The 18,908-nt window shown below is 47.2% G+C and overlaps 1 protein-coding gene across 3 annotated transcripts in view; it reads right to left on the bottom strand.

The window, feature by feature from the left end:
• Positions 1–18,908, bottom strand: part of MIDEAS (mitotic deacetylase associated SANT domain protein) — a 68,206-nt gene that overhangs the window by 3,761 nt on the left and 45,537 nt on the right. For all 3 annotated transcript variants that reach the window (XM_047079380.1, XM_047079382.1, XM_047079381.1), the window contains 10 exons: positions 17,467–17,766; positions 11,103–11,448; positions 9,051–9,117; positions 8,445–8,587; positions 8,237–8,340; positions 7,633–7,708; positions 6,878–6,966; positions 4,175–4,324; positions 2,386–2,598; positions 268–464 (listed from right to left, as the gene is read on the bottom strand). In XM_047079380.1, coding sequence (XP_046935336.1) covers positions 268–464; positions 2,386–2,598; positions 4,175–4,324; positions 6,878–6,966; positions 7,633–7,708; positions 8,237–8,340; positions 8,445–8,587; positions 9,051–9,117; positions 11,103–11,448; positions 17,467–17,766 — 1,685 coding nt within the window. The remainder of the gene's footprint in view (positions 1–267; positions 465–2,385; positions 2,599–4,174; positions 4,325–6,877; positions 6,967–7,632; positions 7,709–8,236; positions 8,341–8,444; positions 8,588–9,050; positions 9,118–11,102; positions 11,449–17,466; positions 17,767–18,908) is intronic.

Here is an 18,908-nt window from a genome sequence, read left to right as displayed (position 1 = left end):
TGCGTCTGTGTGGCGGGCGGGTGTCCGGCCCCGCCTGACTGGCTTGGGCCACACGGCCCGCTCCACCCTCCACCTAGGGAACTGAAGGGTTCCGGATCCAGTGCTGTCACCCCCTCCTCTAAGAGCTGCCAAGTGACGTCACTGCCCTAGAAACCCTCGGAGCCAATCAGATGACAACGCGGAAAGCTCCCCTGGAAAGCACACTTCCTGGCCCCCAGCCGTGGCCACCCTGCTGGGTCCCAGGGGAGGCAGGGCCTAGCATCTTACCTGCCACACTTTTTACAAGGGAAAGTGTTCTCCTGATTCTGGGTCTTGTTAAATGTCTCCGGTTTTTTCTTCTTCTCCGAGAAAGGTAGTGCCCTCCGTGACTTCCCTGCCCCCTCTCTTGGCTTCTCTGAGGCTTGGCCACCAGCAGAGCCAGGGGCGTTAGACTCATGGCTTCGGAGGATGAGGATGTCATTGGCCTGGAGAGGATCAAACAAGGAGAGGTGAGAGATCTGGGGAAGAGAGGTTCCTGAATTCTGGCATCTCAGGAACACAGGGCTCTTAAAGGTCAGATGCTCCTGCCAAACGGTCCTCTAGAATCCGCTGGAATCCTTTCAGTGACAAGGTACTCACTGCTTTTTGCCAGCCCATTTGGGTCTTTGGCCAACTTTTTTTTTTTTTTTTAATGTTTATTTATTTTTGAGAGAGAGAGAGAGAGACAGCACAAGCTGGGGAGGGGCAGAGAGAGGGAGACATGGAACCTGAAGCAGACTCCAGGCTCTGAGCTGTCAGCACAGAGCCGGATGCACAGCTCAGACTCAAGAGCCACGAGATCATAACCGGACCCAAAGTCAGACGCTGAACCAACTGAGCCACCCAGGCGCCCCTGGCCAACTGTATCTTTACAAAGCTGTTGGTACAGTAATCCTGTGGGACAGCCCAAGCTGCCAGAAGACGTCTCCATGCATCTATCTGAAGGGGGTCTTGGTGTCTCAATTAATGTTTTCACGTCTTCAGTCATTTAGTCCATCCATTCATGCCTTAATTCCATAAATCCGATTCAAATCCATGTGACGGTGCCATATGCTGGGAATACAGAGGGGACAGACAGGAGCCCCTGCTCTCAGGGAGCTTGAAATCTAGTGAAAGGGACAGACAGCATGAGTCACCACGAGAAATGCCAAGCAGATGATGGAGAGTGGAGGACACCTGGAACAGACCTGGAGAGGTGCTTGGGAGGAATCACAGGCCTTGGGTTAGGGGAGCCTCAGATGGCCGCTAGGAGTCATAAGTACGTGCATGGGGTTGACCCTCCTAGGGAAGTATTCCCGAAAGTCAGCAGGACTTGATGAAGCTTGCGCATAGAGCACAGCTCTGGGAGAAAGAGCACAGCCCAGGCTCAGAAGGGAGCAAACAGTCGGGAGTCTTCCTGCAAGGCTAAGTGTACAACACACAAAAAAATCTGTAAGGCTCTCATAGTAATCCCTACTCTCTTTGGGGGGACATCTCCCTGACAAGGAACACCTCTGGTGGTATGTCTTGTTTCTTGGTCTATGATATGGTGGACAGAGGACTTCACTACGAGGACTGCAGGCAGGAACTCAGGCAAGTCACATATCATCTCTGAGCTCAGTTCCGTCTATCTTTGAGGTAGGGGTTAACACTTTATGGGGTTATTGTGAGGAATTAATGAGATACTGGAAAGGAAGGCACTTTGCAGAGAACCTATGAGAGGGGCCATTGTTATTATTCTCATTGTTTCAGCCCCCCCCCCCCTTTTTTAAGTTTATTTATTTTGAGAGAGAGAGAGAGAATGCAAGTGGGGGAAAGGGAAAGAGAGAGAATCCCAAGCAGTCTCCACACCAACAGCACAGAGCCCAATAAGGGGCTGGAACTCACGAACCACTAGATCATGACCTGAGCCAAAGCTTAACTGACTGAGCCACCCAGACCCCAATGTTTCAGCTCATTCTTGTCAGATATTCTTGTCAGGGACACTGCTCTCTTATGGAGAGCCTGCCACAGCTACAACTCATAGATGCTTCTGCCACGTCCCACACACCTTTTGGGTTTTCACAAAGCCTTCTTCTTCAGTCTCAGGTACAGAAGCAGTATAGTATAAAAACTTAATAGCAGAATTTTGGAGTCAGGCTACCTACCAGCTGTCTTATCTAGGGGCCTCCATCTCCTCATCTGTAAAATGGGAATGATGACAGTACCTACCACATTAGGGTTATGAGGATTAAATAAGTTAATAACATAAGGTACTTAGTACATTTCCTGCCATTATGGCGATGATCATCATCACCATGTTCCTGTTCTGCCCTCCCTCCCTCACCCCCAGGCCCAGCTCCAGCCCTCCTCCTGGCCCTGGGCTCCCCTAGTGGAGGTCACACTTACCGACTCATTGGCCTGTAGTGTCTGTGTGGCTTTGACAGCCGCTGCCCTCCGGCTTCGCTCTCGCCCCTCTTCCTGCTCTCCCTTCTCCTGGATCTCTGGCACTTCCTCCTCCCCCTCCTTCCTGGGCTCCTTGGCTTCTCTCTTGGGCTCCAGCCTCTCTTCACTTGGAGACTCTCTTCTGGGAAGAGGCATCCTTGGGAACTTCTGGGAAGTCTATGGGGGATAAGAATGAGGGCAGTGAGCCTGGAGCTCTAGTTACACAGCCATACTGCTCCGATTCTGACCCAGCTGGGGACGACTAGTCCCTGCTCATCCTGCTTGCCTGGCCTGGCCCAGCCAGCCTCCTGCACTACATAATTCTATCTCCTCCCCCAGATAGTCGGCCTGGGAAAGAAGAGGGAGTCTTGAGCCCTGAAAGCCCTCAGGAAGAGACTGAGCACTTGAGGTTGAGCTCGGGGCAGGAAGGGAGCATGCCAGTCCAAGAGACAGACACATCCTTTGGCAAGGTGGTCTGGAGGGGCAGAGAGCAGCCTTCGCTCCAGTTCTAAACTGTCTTTGTAATGCTTCTGGGAACTCCACCCACTTCCCCGTCTGTAAAAGAGGGACCAAACCACTCCCTGTCTTCATGCAGCATGTCAGCAAGTATGGAGTTATAACCCCAACATGATGTTAGATAGATATGTGGACACAGAATTAAATAGCATTCTCTTTTCTATCCTGATTACGTCCAACATAAAGTTTTGAGTTAGGTCTAAATGTGTCTTTTATACTTCTCCAGACTTTATTATTATTTTTTAGAGATTTTTTTTGAAACTTCTGCTTGTCTCTATTTAATGCTTCCCTAATAATTTTTCGTGTGATTCAGATTTTTTTTAATATTTATTTTTGAGAGCGAGAGAGAGAGCGCAAGCAGGAGAGGGGCAGAGAGAGAGGGAGACACAGAATCCAAAGCAGGTTCCAGGCTCCAAGCTGTCAGCACAGAGCCCGACGTGGGGTTTGAACTCACAAACCACGAGATCACAACCTGAGCTTAAACTGGATGCTTCACTGACTGAGCCATCCAGGTGCCCCTTAAAGATTTTATTTTTAAGTAATCTCTACACTGAACGTGGGGCTCGAACTCACGAGCTCAAGATCAAGAGTCGCACACTCCCCAGAATAAGCCCCCAGACTTAATTAACCAAAGGTCAGGTCTGAGACTCAGAGCCCTGGCAGGTAACAGTATCTACCTGGAATTTAACAACACTGACTCTCATATATATTTACTTTTGCTAGTGCCTTCTACGGCAAACAGTACTGGTTTTCTGTTTATGATTGGGACATAACATTTCGCTTCTGAGTAAAAACTGAGTTGACTTAAAGAAAAATATGAAGTAGTAGCCCAGGTGGTATGCGGATGTCGTAGAAACAGTAATGTTGACATGTGGTAGGATGCAGAGATAACACATTCATGATGGTTGTACAAGAATGCCTCAAGTTAGGGCAACAGTATTAGAGGTGTGCTATGAGAAGACAGGAGGTCAGTGCTCATGCAGATATTGTGGGAAAATTCCCCAATGTTCTGCATCAACACAATGTATTATTACCTTGACGCTGACAGACAGACAGGGGGACCTAAAGGGCTAGGTCCAGTGCCCAGGACATCAGCTCCTTGGGGCTGTCAGGGATACTGCCTTGCTCTCTTTACCCTCCAGGGGCTTCCAGAGAGCTTGGCCCCAGGCTCTCAACTCAGCCCTCAGCTCCAGACACAGTCAGGACTCTAAGCAGCTGAGGCTGGGAAGGGAGTCACCTTAATATCCACTTCAACCTCTTCCTGGGCCGACTTCTCGTCACTTGTATCCACATCCCCGAAGGTTAGCGTCCCGTTGCGACCAATTTTCACCTGCTTCTTGTAGGTGTAGTAGAATTCCACGCATTGGGCCACGGTCTTGGTCTGGATCTGATTTGAAGCCAAAACTGAGGTCAGAGTTCCTGGCTCAGCTCATCTGCCTGGAGATTCTCCAGCCTTTCCCATCCATGCATGTCCCCTCCTCCCCAAATGCTAAACCCAAGAAACCCAAGAAATACAAGCATTTCTCCAATGCCTTCTCTGAACAAACCACTGACTAATTCAATTAAACAACACTTCAGCACTATTAGGAAGGGGGAAAAAAAAGCCAAAAAGGACCACATGGAGCCATTGGGGAGATTTGAATAGGGATTGCATATTAGAGAATATTATTAGTTTAAATTTCTTGGGTATGATAATAGTATTATGGTTTTGCAAGAATATATAACCTTGTTTTTAAGAGATATTTGGATCAAGTCTGTAACATACCTTTAAAAAAAATTTTTTTTAAGAGAGCATGAGCAGGGGAGAGGGGTATAGGGAAGGGGGGGGCGGCGAGAGAGAATCTCAAGCAGGCGTCATGCTGAGCACGTAGCCCAACATGGGTCTCAATCCAAGATTCTGGGATCATAACCTGAGCCGAAATCAAGAGTTTGTCACTTGGGGCACCCTGGTGGCTCAATGGATTAAGCATTCAACTCGTGGTTTTGGCTCAGGTCATGATCTCACAGTTCATGGATTCGAGCCCCCCATCAGGTTCTGCACTGACAATGCAGAACCTGCTTGGGATTCTGTCTCTCTCTCTCTGCCCCTTCCCTGCTCTTGCTCTCTCAAAATAAATAAATAAACATTAAAAAAAAAAAAAGAGTTGGATGCTCAACCGACTGAGCCACCTAGGGACCACTTGTAACTTACTTTTAATGACTAGTTAAAACACAGAGAAATGAAATAAGCGTGTATATAAATTTAAGTATAGACAGAGAAAGAGGGAAAGCAAGTGTGACCAATGTTAACAATTGGTAAATCTAAATGAGGAATGCGTGGGTGTTTACTGTACTATGCTTTCAATTTTTCTGTAAGTTTCAAATTTTTCAAAGTAAACAGTTAAGGGTGAAAAAGTCTGGACACCATCCCCATTCAGAGCCAGCCCACACCCGGCAACACAGACTCCCTTCATCAACCTGGGCAACACTGTCATTCCTCCCAGGGAACAGCAACTGACAAGTAAGGATAGAAGAATGTTAAATTGTCCTAAATCAGAGAGGCACTCAAGGGAGACTAACAAGAAAGCTCTGGAAAAACCTGAAAAGGAAGCAGAAGGCCTAAGTCTCACTCCTAACTCTGCCACTAAATGACTGTGTGACCTCAGGCAAGTCTCTTCACGAGTAAGATGACTTCCAAGGGCCTCCCAAGATCTGAAATCCTAGTGCTCCCGTTTCACAAATCCATCTGGCTACTGGGTTTAGTTTCCGGACAGATTTCCCACACACAGAGGCTCTTTGCTCTGACTCTGCCCTTTCTCCCCCAGGCTCTCAGACTGCTCTGCCAACTGCTGGGCTGCAGTGGGAGCTGGGAAGTCTGTCTACAGAGCCCAAGGGGTCAGTGAGTTCTCTGCGCCTGAGGAGAAAACAGATACGCTGTATCTCACAGGAATGGCCAAGTCACAGATTTACTAATTAGATCCTGTTTACACTTTTGTTGTCAATTCTCTCTGATCATCTGTGTGACTAACAGTCTGCTCTTTTCATTAAGGCGTTAGGGGCACCACAGTGAATTTCACAGGCGGGTACTTCGCAGAAATATTGCCCAATCAGGGAATGGAATGTTACTGAAACCCAGCAAATGACTGTCCTCACAACAGGGCCCTTGTAGAAGAATTCATCCGCACTTTGCCCAGTCCCCAGAGCTGTCCTGACACAATCTACAATTCCAGGAGGAAAGAGCACATTCTTGGAAACCCCATTCCCTCGGTGGTCTGTACAGCTGAGATTTTATGAGACAGGGCTGCTGGAAAGATGCAGGTCCTTGGATTAGCAAAACAATCTTCTCCCAGAAAAACATGGGGAGAGGCAAGATAAATTCAATCTAGGAAAAGTCAACTTGGCCTCCTCTGCTCGGTCAGCTGAGTTACTGGAAGGAAGCCCTGGGTCTGACAGGAAGAAGGCAGTGGGCTCCCCCCCTCCCCCAGCCCGGTCTGTTATACAGTCACTTGTTGGCTCTCAGTTCCCCTCATCTTAGGGTGACCTCTCCTCTACATACTGATTGTGGCTTTTGAAGTACTCCAGCCCCCTGGGAAATGGCTCACCTCAGTCTACAGCCTTCCTTCTCTTCCTGTTCTGCCTCAGGCAAGTCACTCTCTGAAGTCTGACACCACTGGGTCTGCCCACTCAGGCCTCCTTCTGAGACCACCCCCCACTCCCCACCCCCACCCCCAGCATGGCCATACTACCTTAACATGAGGGAAGAAGGCTCGGAACCAAGGGGAGGAAAGGCCCAATCTTCTCCCCTTGTTTTGTTTAGAAAATTCTCTCCGACAATACTTAGTGGCATTAACCTGACTGTTTTTTTCAGAGAGACTGCAGGGCCACCACCGGCAGAGGGAGCCCCAAATCACACAGCGGGCCCCTGGCTGCCTCTTGCGCCTGAAACAGAGCCCCAGCTCACCAGCTGCTGCACCAGGAAGAAATCCTTCTTATAGATGGCAATGCCCTTGTTGAACAGCTTCCTCTCAGCCATCTTCCACTGGTCAGAACCTGTAAGGCAAAGCGGGAGCCAGGGTTAGTGAGGTGGATGGGACTGCGAGTGACCAGCAGAAAAGTGTGAAGTCATCCGTCCACGGTCTCTGCAGCCATTCAGAGCTGGATCCATATTTCTGCTTCCGCCACTTACTAGCCTCTGAGCCTCAATCACCTCACTTGGGAACTGGGACCTGGTCACACAAGCCACCTCACCAGTTGTGGTGCAGACTCAAGGAGATAATGCACGTGGAACCCTTGCTGCTCTGCCTGGCACACACAAGAGGTACCACTCAACAGGGATCGGTGGCTGCTGTGATTATGCCATTTGGTCACTGTCCCTTTAAAAGCACAGTGCCCAGGATGGGACATGGCACTCCAGGGGTTGTCTAAGTTCCAAGCACCGGATGCCAATTGGGATGGCACTCCCCAGATTCCTGTCCCTTGCACCTTGCCATGGACTTTTTTGCCTTCATGGGCTCCCACCTGCCCACGCCTTTCTCTCTGCCCCTTCAGGGCACAGGAAGCCCCTTGAGAACTACCCCATCTTTGGTGTCAGTTCTTTCACTCCGGCTCTTGGCTTATCTGCCCCCGACCTCCTCACCCCCATCCAGGGCTGTGACTCAGCACCAAGCTGGGCCCCGCTGATGCTGGAGACCTTGAGGCTCCAGGTCCCAGGCTCACCTGTGTAGTGATAAGTTGCCAGTGGGTGGTTATGGGGCCGCAGGGGCTTCTTCAGTAGCAGCTTATTCAGCGTTTCCTGAAGGGGAAGTGAGGAAAAGGTCAGTGCCCTGCAGGGGTCTCAGTGGTAGGCTGAGCCTCCTAGGTGCCAGGCACAATTCAGAAGGCCTCTTCAACCCTCTGAGTAGTAAGGTGGGCACTTATTTTTACCCTGCGTAACCGCTGAGGGGCAAGAGGTTTGGCAGGATGGCAAGATCACGGAGGGTGGAGCTGCTCAGGAACCAGGCCAAGGGCCTCTTAAGAGAGAACATGTGGCCCCCAGGACAGACAACCATAGGTGGAAAAAGGCCTCAGTGACAGCCTTTCTGAGGGCGGGGACCCACTGACCCAGAATCAGGGACTAGGGTAGACAAGAGGACCCTGTGCAGCAAAGTCTGGAGTTTGGAACTACGACTACCTTCGGTGGAACCCCTACAACCCCCAACCTGGTCAGACCCTCCTGCCTGCCTCCAATCAGTAGGCCAGCAGCCCTGGCTCCTGGGCAGCAGACATGGATCCATGCCAGCCTCCCTCAGGGTCCCTCCCCCCACCAGGGCCATCGTCTCACCAGGATGTCTCCCCTGGACTCATGCAGACAGTGCAGGGCCAGCTCCTGGTTGGTGCCAGCTCCAGGGAAAATACTGGAGCAGGCGGCTGTCAACAGGTCTTCCACTGGAGCAAGCGTGGGAGAGGAGGAGAAGAAATCTCGTTCAGGGCCTAACCCACCCACCTGTCCAACAGCCCACCTTCACTTGCTGGTGCAGGCCCCCTCTCACCTTGCCTCTGCTTCTCCCGGCTGCTCTCTAGGTCCTCCCACGGCTGCCACACCAAGTCGGCCTTGTGGGGGTCTGCAGCTGCCAGAGCACGATCCCTTATGGAGGGGATTTCCGCTTGGAACCGGGAGCCCACGTTGATCCGTCTGCAGGGGTGGAAAGGGCAGGGAGTGAGGCCTCACCTCGCGGGCACAGGGAATCTTTCTCTCTGGGATGGGAGAAGATGGAGGGGGTAGTCCGCAGACGCTGAGCACAGCAAGACCTCAACTGAGTGTAAGGAATTTGGCTTCCGTGAGAACAGCCTGGCAAACGGGACCTGGTAGTGCCAGAAAGACAAGGCCCAGAGGTTGGAAAGGGGAGAAGCTCCAAGTTTACAGATAGGGAAAGAGTCTCTTGGACTGCCCTGCCGATACTCAGAGGCAAATTCAAACCGAGCTGGTCCTTTCCTTTAGGGTGGGGACAGTAAAGCCCAGAGCCAGTTGCAGAATCTCAGAGGCTGTTCAGCCCTCCGTGGGCCCCACACAACCCTCCTCTTCCTCACAGGGCCTGCGTGCACTGGACCCCATCGGCCACCCTCGTACCATAGGCCAGAGGAAGGGCTGCACTTACGGCTCGATGCTCACTGGGGTGGCCTCCCCCATCACAGAGAGGACAGGTGGGGTGACTTCAGCGCTATCTATGGGACAAAAGGCACATCGGTGAACGGCACCCTCCTGCCTTCAGCAAGCCGCCCCTCCCCCACCCCACCCTACATGGCTGCTCTGTTTGCACAAGAGCCATGGCAGTGACTCACAGAGACTCGTACTTGGAAATCAGGCACGGTGAATCCTGGCTCCTCAGCCTGCAACTGTGACGACTAACTGTGACTTTGCCAAGCACGTGGGTGCTTCTGTTTTCACACCTGCTGCAAGGGGCTATTACTACCTACCTCCTAGGGTTAATGCGAGGACTGAATGAAATCATGCACAAAGCCTCGCCCTCAATAAATATTAGCTACTACTACTACTACTACCACCACCACCCAAAGCTGGGTCCCTGCCCCAGGAGCTCCCATACTACAGAATTAGCTCCAACATTAAACTATGCTTGCTCTAGTAAAGAAGCTGAAACGTTTGGCACACTAGCAAGGCAGTGAAGGAGAACCCTGTTTATATCTCCTCACTTCCATGCTGGATTCTCTGCCTCAGTTTCTCCTGAACTAATCTTAGTGCCCCACATGGAGGCACTCCCTTGCTCCAAAAACCTTTGCTGACCTCCCCCCCTTTGCAACTTGCAACTCCTCAGCTCGGCTCACTCATGCAGCTCCCCTTTCATCTATGCCTCCCACCACCCCCTTGCCCGGACCCTGGAACCTAGCTGACTGCTTACTCATGGCTCCTCGCTCTTCCTGCACGGTCCTACCTCCAGGCCTTTCCACCACTCATTCCGGTGCCGAGTGTGCCCTCCCCACCTCCTTCCTAGTTCAAGCTCTTAGCTCTAGCCCCACCCTCTCCTGGAGGCTTTCTCACCACCCCAGGCTAGTAGGCTCTGCAGGCTTTGGAGGTTAGGGTCTCCCTCACTCACTGGCTGTTGATCCCACTGTGCCCAGAACCTCTGCTTTTCTGTCTCCCAGGTTTCCATGTCAACTCCCTAATGACCCTGTACTCTCTTTAGAACTGACAGACCGGTGCTGTCCCATACACTACTGGAGCCTTCACAGGACCCAGTTCAATGCTTTACACCCAGGTACTCGATAAATGCTCATGGATGGACAGGCCTCTCTTTGTTGCCAGTCTGGTCTCTACAGTGATTTCTTCCTGCGCAACCCAGGCACGGAGAGAAGCTTGGAAGGTACGTGGGAGGGTGGAATGGAAGGCCAGCCAGCCAGCCCAGAGTGAGCCATTTCTCACCCACAGACACCAGGGGGCACCAGAGAGCTAGAGCATGGGAGGTCAGGGTCAAAGGGTAATCTAGTGATGGGAGGCTTCACCCTTGTTCTACTACCTCTGGAGGTGTTTACTCCCACTTAATCCTCCACCACACTACGAGATAAGATTATCCCATTTTTCAAAGGAAATGGATCTTTTTGTGGAGTGGCCCACATTTTTCAACAGTTCACCACCCGGGCCAGCCAAAATGTCTGCTCTTGGCCAAAACAACTATTTAAGAGCCCCAGGAGGCAGGATCTACCACATAATATTAAGAGCAAACATGATGCGTCAGGCATGGTGTTTTAAGTGCTTTACGTTTGTTGCTGCCTCTGAACCTCACCACAACCCCGTGAGTTGGCTATCAGGTTGAACATAGGAAACTGCTATTTGTGGATCCAGAAATAGATTAAATTGGCAATTTCACCAACAACCAAGTACTACTAATATCCTCAATTAAATACTAAAGAAACTGAAGCCCAGAGAGTTTCAATGACTTCCACAGGGAACATAACAGTAAATTGTAGAATTGGGATTTGAACCCAAGCAATTGGGCTGATACCCCCTACCCCATCCCTGCCTGTTCTTGAACCAAGACAACCACCTTTTCTCTCTCAGAGAAGAGACAGTGGAGCCCCTTTTCCCAGTGTTCCAGCCAATCCCCAGCAGCCTTATCGTCAGAGTCTCGTTCCTGCCCATTGCCCTCCCTCCCCACATTCCCTGCCCCCATGGCCCCTGAGGGTGGGTCACTCACTAGACCGGAGCAGGGTGCGATGGGCACTCTTTGGCGTGATGGGAGGAGGGGCTGGGATACTGCTGGTTGACATGATGGCATTGAAATAGAGGCCGGAGCCTTCCCGCACAGGACTGAGGATTGGGGGAGGGGTGTAGGGGGGTAGCTCAAAACTCCGCTCAGAGGGGTGGTCAGCTAGGCGGACAGGAGAGCGCAGGTGGCTCTGGTATGGGGTGATGTTGGAGTAGACGGGAGGGGCAATGAAAGTGCCCGCCTTGGTAGGGATGATCAGGGGCTCAGGCCGTGGCCGCTGCTTTGGTTTCCGCACTGAAGGTTCCCCTTCCAACTTGACATTCATGTCATCAGCCTGGAGAAGGAAACAGAACCAAGATAGCTCAGACTCTTATGTGCTCGGAAAACTGAAGTCTTGACTACTGCTGGTCAGTCTCACCTTTCGAACTTAGCCTGCCCACCACACCCACCAACGCAAGCCTGAGACAGGGAACAGGTCCAAAAACCCTTCTTACTGTCTCCACTAGGGCAGGGGTCAGCAAACTGTTTCTGTAAAGGGACAGATAATAAATGTAGGCTTTGTGGGCTGCACCCAGTCTCTGTTACATATTCTTCTTCTCCTCTTCCCCACTCTTTTTAAATAATCCTTTTAAAATGTTAAAAAAAAAAAAAGATACAAGGTAAAAATCTATTCTTTTTTTTTTTTTTTTTAATTTTTTTTTTTCAACGTTTATTTATTTTTGGGACAGAGAGAGACAGAGCATGAACGGGGGAGGGGCAGAGAGAGAGGGAGACACAGAATCGGAAACAGGCTCCAGGCTCTGAGCCATCAGCCCAGAGCCTGACGCGGGGCTCGAACTCCCGGACCGCGAGATCGTGACCTGGCTGAAGTCGGACGCTTAACCGACTGCGCCACCCAGGCGCCCCAAGTAAAATCTATTCTTACATCTGGATATGGCCCACAGGCCATAGTTCCCAATACCTAATGTGAAGTATGCTATTGGACAGAGAACTGTAGTAGTTAAGGGCCCAGGCTCTGCAGCTAGACTGCTTAGAATGGGCTCTACCCCCTTTACTTATCACTTAAAATGTCTTAACTTCTCTGTGCATCATCATTTTTAACATGGGAATAGTAAGTACCTACCAAATGGATTAGCTATGAGGACTAAATGAATTAATATGTGGAAATCACTGAGAACAGTAACTGACATGTAGTAATTATTCAATAAATACTGGCTGCTATCAAGCTGTATATTAGATGGAGGTCCCTACTATGTGTCAAGACCTGAGCTGGGCATGGGACCACAAAAGGAAGAAGACAGTCCTGTCCTTGCAGCACTTTTTCTCATAAAATTAGTCCTACGATAACAGACCAGCCTACTTATGCTGTCAAAGATTAGCCCTCCTAGCTTATACTTCTCCCTGCTCGATACGCCTCATGGGTCTCCATGTAGAATAGAGGGTAGAGCTGTAAGGGAAGAGAGGCCTTTCTCTGCTCCAGCCCTATCCTCTCAAAAGAGAATGGAACCCTATGAGCGTGAGCAATATCCAGGTCATCTCCCTGAGTACAGAGCTGGCCCACAGGTGAGGTTGGCCATACTGACTAAGTAGACCTGTGAAGAGTAGGCTTTCCCCCTCTCCCCGTGTCCAGCTCCCACAACACCTTTCAGCAGAGGGCACTGACTGTCCATGAGGTCTTGGCCATGTCCTTTACCCATTTGTGCCCTCTTTCCTTTTCTATAGACTAGGAAGAAATGAAATTTTTCATTCTTTCTCCCTTAGGGGAACAAGATGATTGCACAGAAAAAAATGCAGTGGAACCAAAGGCCCCAAACTTGTTAGACAAGAAATCCAATATGAACTCAGTTAGCCGTAATGATTTGTAATTTTGTAATAAGGGAAATGGAATTAAACTATTTTGAATATTTGACAATATTTTTTGTATTCATTTTTTTTTAGGTGTGATAATATTGAGGCTATGTTAAAGGAAGGAAGGAAAAAAGGAAGGAATCTTATATATAATGTACTTCAGATATAAACCTAAATATTTATGAACTTAATGATATGATGTTTGGGATTTGCTTCAAAAAAAAAAAAAAAACCAGTGGTAAGGAAAAGTAGAGATACAAATAAAAAATGATTTGGCTATATTTTGAAAACCATGAAAGCTGGGTGATGGCTAAATATTTAGGTTCAATTTACCATTCCCTATACTTTTGTGCAAGATTGAAATATCTATAGTACAAGGAAAAACAAATAACTAAATAAAAAAAGTAACCAAAAAAATAAACATCTTCCTAAGCCTGGTGTAGTGTAAGTGCTCACAGGCGGGAGTTGCAGGAGATCCAAATTCCAGGGCTACCTCTGTCATTACTTGGCTGTATAAACATAGGTAAGTCTCTGGCCTTCTCTGGACCTATTTCCTCAACTATGAAATGGGTATGTTGAGCTGTGTAGTTGTTCAGGCTCCTTCCTGCCATCCTCAGGATAAACTGAGGTCTCTAGCCTCCAACCTCTATCACAACCAGAGAATAAGACCCCAGAGAGTAGAGACTGTGCTGCTCATGATAACCTTAAAGCTCCCCTTTTTGTTACAGAGGACAGAATCACAGGCTAACTCTCCGGCTGAGAATAACTAGAAAATTCAGGCTCAATATAAAAACCACATTTTTGAAGGTATCAGAGGGCAAATAAGTTGTCAAAGACCTGAAGAGCCAAGATACAGGAAATGAAAGAAAGTGAAAAAGTGAGCCCAGCATCTGGAGTTGTGCTTTCCCTAGAGGTGGGTGCATTACTGGAAGAGGTAAGTGGGAAGCTGAGCAACTAAATGGAGTTTAGGGCTTGCCAGGGAAGGAGAGCCTGATAATCCCCCAGGCTTTGGATTGGGACTCCAAAGGGCTATATCCTCAGAACAAAGGTGAATCAGAAATAGATTAGTCCACATGTGGAATAATGCCCAACTTAAAATCATCTCATTTCAATCTCTGATTAAATTAAAATAATTCAGGATTGCTAATGCCCTTTGCTACCTGTCAGATGCAAAGATAAGTCCTCTCTGGAAGACAAGAAAAACATCCAGAGTCTTTAATTACTTCAACAATTTTTCATATATGTCTGACATGCAATTAAAAGTAGCCAGATACACAACAGAACAAAATGTGACTTAAAAACAAGAAGTAATGTAACAGAAAGAGACCCATGGGATCCCATTAATGGAGTTATCAGACATAAACTTTAAGAAAACTATGCTTAGGTTATGCAATAAAATAAAAGGTTGAAGTTTTCATCAAAGAATTAGAAACTCTAAAAATGAACCAAATAGAAATTCAGTAACTGAAAAAAAATAACTAGAAATAAGAACTCAGTGAGTTGGCTTAACAACATATTAGATACAGCTAAAGAGAGAATAGGTAAACTAAAAGATAGTCCAGACTAAGAGAAAAATGGAAAACACAGATAAGTGCATAAGAGACAAAATAGGGGATATGGTAAAGAACTCTTACAAATGTGTAACTAGAGTCCCAGAAGGAGAGAAGAGAGGAAATAGGACAGAAGAAATATTTAAGGAAGACTACAAATTCTAAACAGGATAAATACAAAGAAAACCAATAGGTATAACAGCAAAAACTGGTGAAAACCAATGACCAAAAAAAAAAAAAAAAGTTTAAAAGCAACAAGATAAAAAAAAAAAAAAAAAAAAAAAAAAAAAAAAGCTTGGAGCACCTGGGTGGCTCAGTTGGTTAACCATCCAACTTTGGCTCAGGTCATGATCTCATGGTTGGTGAGTTCAAGCCCCACATCAGGCTCTGTGCTCACAGCTCAGAGCCTGGAGCCTGCTTTGGATTCTGTGTCTCCCTCTGCCTCCGCACCTCCCCCACTTGCACTCTGTCTCTCCAAAATAAATAAACGTTTAAAAACTTAAAAAAAAAAAAAAAGGCTTAAATTCAAAGAAGCAACAATATGGCTAATGGTGATTTCCCAACACCGTAACTACAATGGAAGTCTGAAGACTATAGAATGACATATCCTTTTAGTGCTAAGAGAAAAATAAGTACCAACAACAGAATTCTCTACCCAGCTTCAAAAATGAAGAAATAAAAACATGTTCAGACAATCAAAGACTAATAAATTTCATCATTAACAGACTTGCACTAAAGGAAATACTAAGGAATATTCTTCAAGCAGCACATAAATGATCTGAGATAGAAGCCTGGAGATATGAGAAGAAATGAAAAACAACAAATACATACAGTAAGTCTTTCAGGCTAAAATGGACAACAACTGAACAAAACAATAATGTTATCACTGAGTAATGTATAGAATTGTTGAATCACTAGACTGTATACCTAAAGCTAATATAACACTGTATGTTAACTATATTGGAATTAAAATTTAAAACTTAACAAAAACGATGATGTTATACCATCCTGGTGATGTTAAAATATTTAGAGAATGAAAATACATGTTAATAATTCTATAAGTGAGAGATTAGTGGAAAACAGAGTTAAAGTGTTGTAAGAACTTTGCCTTGTTCTAGAAGAGGTAAAATATGAATTTACATTAGATTTCAATAAGCCAAGAATGCATATTTTACTCTCTAGTAGCTCTTCTCAACCAGAGAATTAAGGCCTAATGTAAGTTTTCACGGTATGTAATGACTTAGCTTCTTGCCTGTGCATCTAGAAAGGGTACGAGCTATGTGCCATCCTCCAGTGAACTGCAAAACTAGTCACTCAAATTCCTTATTGTGGGGCTTAGTTCCCTCCAATTAATCCAGGTAAGAAAGGCTGCTTGGGTAATTACTAAAGGAGTAATAATTAAGTAAATAAATAAGAATAAGGAATAAACAAGTATATAAATAATATATCAGTAAAGGGGGGAAATGGAATGACAAACCCAATCAATCCAAAGTGGGAGAAAGGAGAGGTAGCGAAGAACAGAAGAGGCAATATGGAATAAATAGCAAACAGTAGAGGGCAGATTTAAACCCAAGTATATCAGTAATTGCATTAAATGTAAACTGTATCAATGCTCTAAAAGACAAAAGTTGTTAGAACAGGTAATAACAAACACCAATTATATGCCACTTGAAAGATACACCTTAAGGGCTAAAAGTAAAAAGATGGAAAAGATACACATCGCATCTTCCTCCCCACAACACTAACCAAAAGAAATCTAAATATTTCACAAAGTAGGAGCAGCTGGGTGGCTCAGTCAGTTAAGCATCCAGCCCTTGGTTTGGGCTCAGGTCATGATCTCATGGTTGGTGGGATCGAGCTCCATGTTTTGAACTCGGAGGCTGCTTGAGATTCTCTGTCCCTCTCTCTCTGCCCCCCCACCCCTTCCCCCCACTCATGCTCTCTCTTTCTCTCTTGAAATGGAATGAAATAAAATAAAATATTTCACAAAGTAGATTTTAAGAGGCAAAAAGAGGGGCACCTGGGTGGCTCAGTCGGTTAAGCGTCCGACTTCGGCTCAGGTCACGATCTCACAGTTTGTGAGTTCAAGTCCCACATTGGGCTTTCTGCTGTCAGCACAGTGCCTCCTATGGATCCTCTGTCTCCCTCTCTCTCTGCCCCTCCTCCACTCATGCACATGCTCTCTCTCTCTCTCTCTCTCCAAAATAAATAAACACTAAAAAAAAAAGAGGCAACAGGGCGCCCGGGTGGCTCAGTTGGTTAGGTGTCCGACTTCGGATCAGGTCATGATCTTGCAGTTAGTGAGTTCAAGCCCTGTGTCGGGCTCTGTGCTGACAGCTCAGAGCCTGGAGCCTGCTTCAGATTCTGTGTCTCCCTCTCTCTCTGCCCCTCCCCTGCTCACGCTCTGTCTCTGTCTCTCAAAACATGAATAAACATTAAAAAAAAATTCTTCTTAATAAAAAAAAGATGCAAAAAGATTAGTAAAGATAAAAAGAAACATTCCATAATGATGAAGTGTCTAATCCACTTCTAAATGAGTATGCATTGCATCAAAATGTGTAAAACAAATACTGACAAAAAACTAAAATAGATAAAACCCCAACCTTAGATTTCAACATATATATGTTTGTATTGACAGGACAAGTAAACATCTCTATATCCCAATGCCTAGCACAAAATCTGACCCATATTAGAGGTGAAAATTTGCTGACCTAAAATGAAAGAGATTCACACATCCTAGATTTTCATAAGCAGTCTCAATTTCAAGTATAAAACTGTCTCATTGTCTCCCCTAAGTGCATTTATCCATAAGTTTGGCTTGGAAAATATAAACAGTATCTCGCAGGTTGCTTGAATCCCTCCTATACTACCATGACCTCTTTTTTCCCATAGGGTACTAGGCCCCCAGGAGCACACAGATACTATAGGTGTTTGCATGGGGAACCCCCTCATACCTGAGCTGGAGCATCAGCCCCAGGAATACGGGTGGACCGCCTGCGGGTGACAATGACTGACGGCTTGTGTTCAGCGGGGTTCTGTTCGGGACCCTTTCCATCCTCATCAACACCTCCAGCTTGGGCTGCCTCAGTTGGGTCCACAGTCCGCACAGGCACAGACACTGGGATGATGAGGGGTACCATCCCGCTGTCCTCTCGTGCTCGCTTGGCAGCTAAGGAAGGCTCAGAAAACTCCACCCCACACTTGGTGGTTGAAGCCAGCACACTTTTCCGCTTCTCCTCAGAGCCACTGGCATCCTGGAGAAGGAGAGGGAGGGGGAATGAAGGTAAGACTTAGAAGATAAGTCCTAACAAGTCCAGGACCCCTAGTCGCATTTGATTCAGGAACTCATAATGGTTCCCAATGGTCTTTCCCTAAATACCTTTTCTCTCATCACACTCCCAAATACTCTCCATAACCTCCCTCTGCCAGGTCCTCCAATCCTGACCTGGTGCAGCGGTCCTCAGATGACCATCTTGGGCCACAAGTGGCTTACAGATGTGTTTCGTTTGACCTGCACAGTGTGTGGCACATGCAATAGTATCTAAATTCAAAACCTATCTCTGCAGGGGCGCCTGGGTGGCTCTGTCAGTTAAGCATCTGACTCTTGATTTTGGCTCAGGTCATGGTCTCACAGTTCAAGAGTTCGAGCCTTATGTCGGCCTCTGTGCTGTGTCAGTGTGGAGCCTTCTTGGAATTCTCTCTCCCTCTCTCTCTGCCCCTACCCCATCATTCTCTCTCAAAATAAATTTTAAAAACTTAAAAAAAAAAAAAACAACTTATCTCTGCAAAAGAAAGTAAACAAGGAACTTTTTACAAGGTAATGATGGTCTTTGTATCTTTTCCCCATTGGAAACTGCCTGAAGTCAAGTTCTGTAGCTTCTGACATGCCAGCCTTGCTGTAGGCATTGGGGGTTGGGGGGGGAGGGGTTGAAACCTCCAGTGAAGGAGGGGAAAACACTGGCTTTGGAGGCAGATGCCAGGCCTTTATCTTAGCTTTGTAACCTTGGAAATCCTCCATGGGCCTCAGCAACCCTGTCGTAGGGTTTGATGATAAATTACTTCTCTGATCAAGTGTAAGAAACTCCTCGTACAAGAGAGGTGCTCAAATTCTATTCATTCTTCTTCCCTGTTGTTACTGTCCTTTCTTTTAAATCAACTTTATTGCCAGTAAAATTCACATACAACAAAACGCACCTATTTGTTATCAGTTCGATGCATTTTGACAAGTATCATCACCTGTGGAAACCACTGCCACTGTCTCATTTTAGGATACTGGATCTGGCAATGGTTTCACCTTCCTCAACTCCCAATCCTTCATGTGCCCAATGAAGAAGCCAACCCATGACAGCGTTTTGCACCTTCCTGCCTGCAGACCTTTCATCTTTCCTTCAGGTAT

Source organism: Lynx rufus, unplaced genomic scaffold (genome assembly GCF_022079265.1).
Source record: "Lynx rufus isolate CCGP_SWC_20201006 ecotype Redwood Valley unplaced genomic scaffold, mLynRuf1.p SCAF_17, whole genome shotgun sequence".
Lineage (NCBI taxonomy): Eukaryota > Metazoa > Chordata > Mammalia > Carnivora > Felidae > Lynx > Lynx rufus.
The sequence above is the reverse complement of the archived record's forward strand: the minus strand, read 5'-3'. Positions and strand labels throughout refer to the sequence as shown.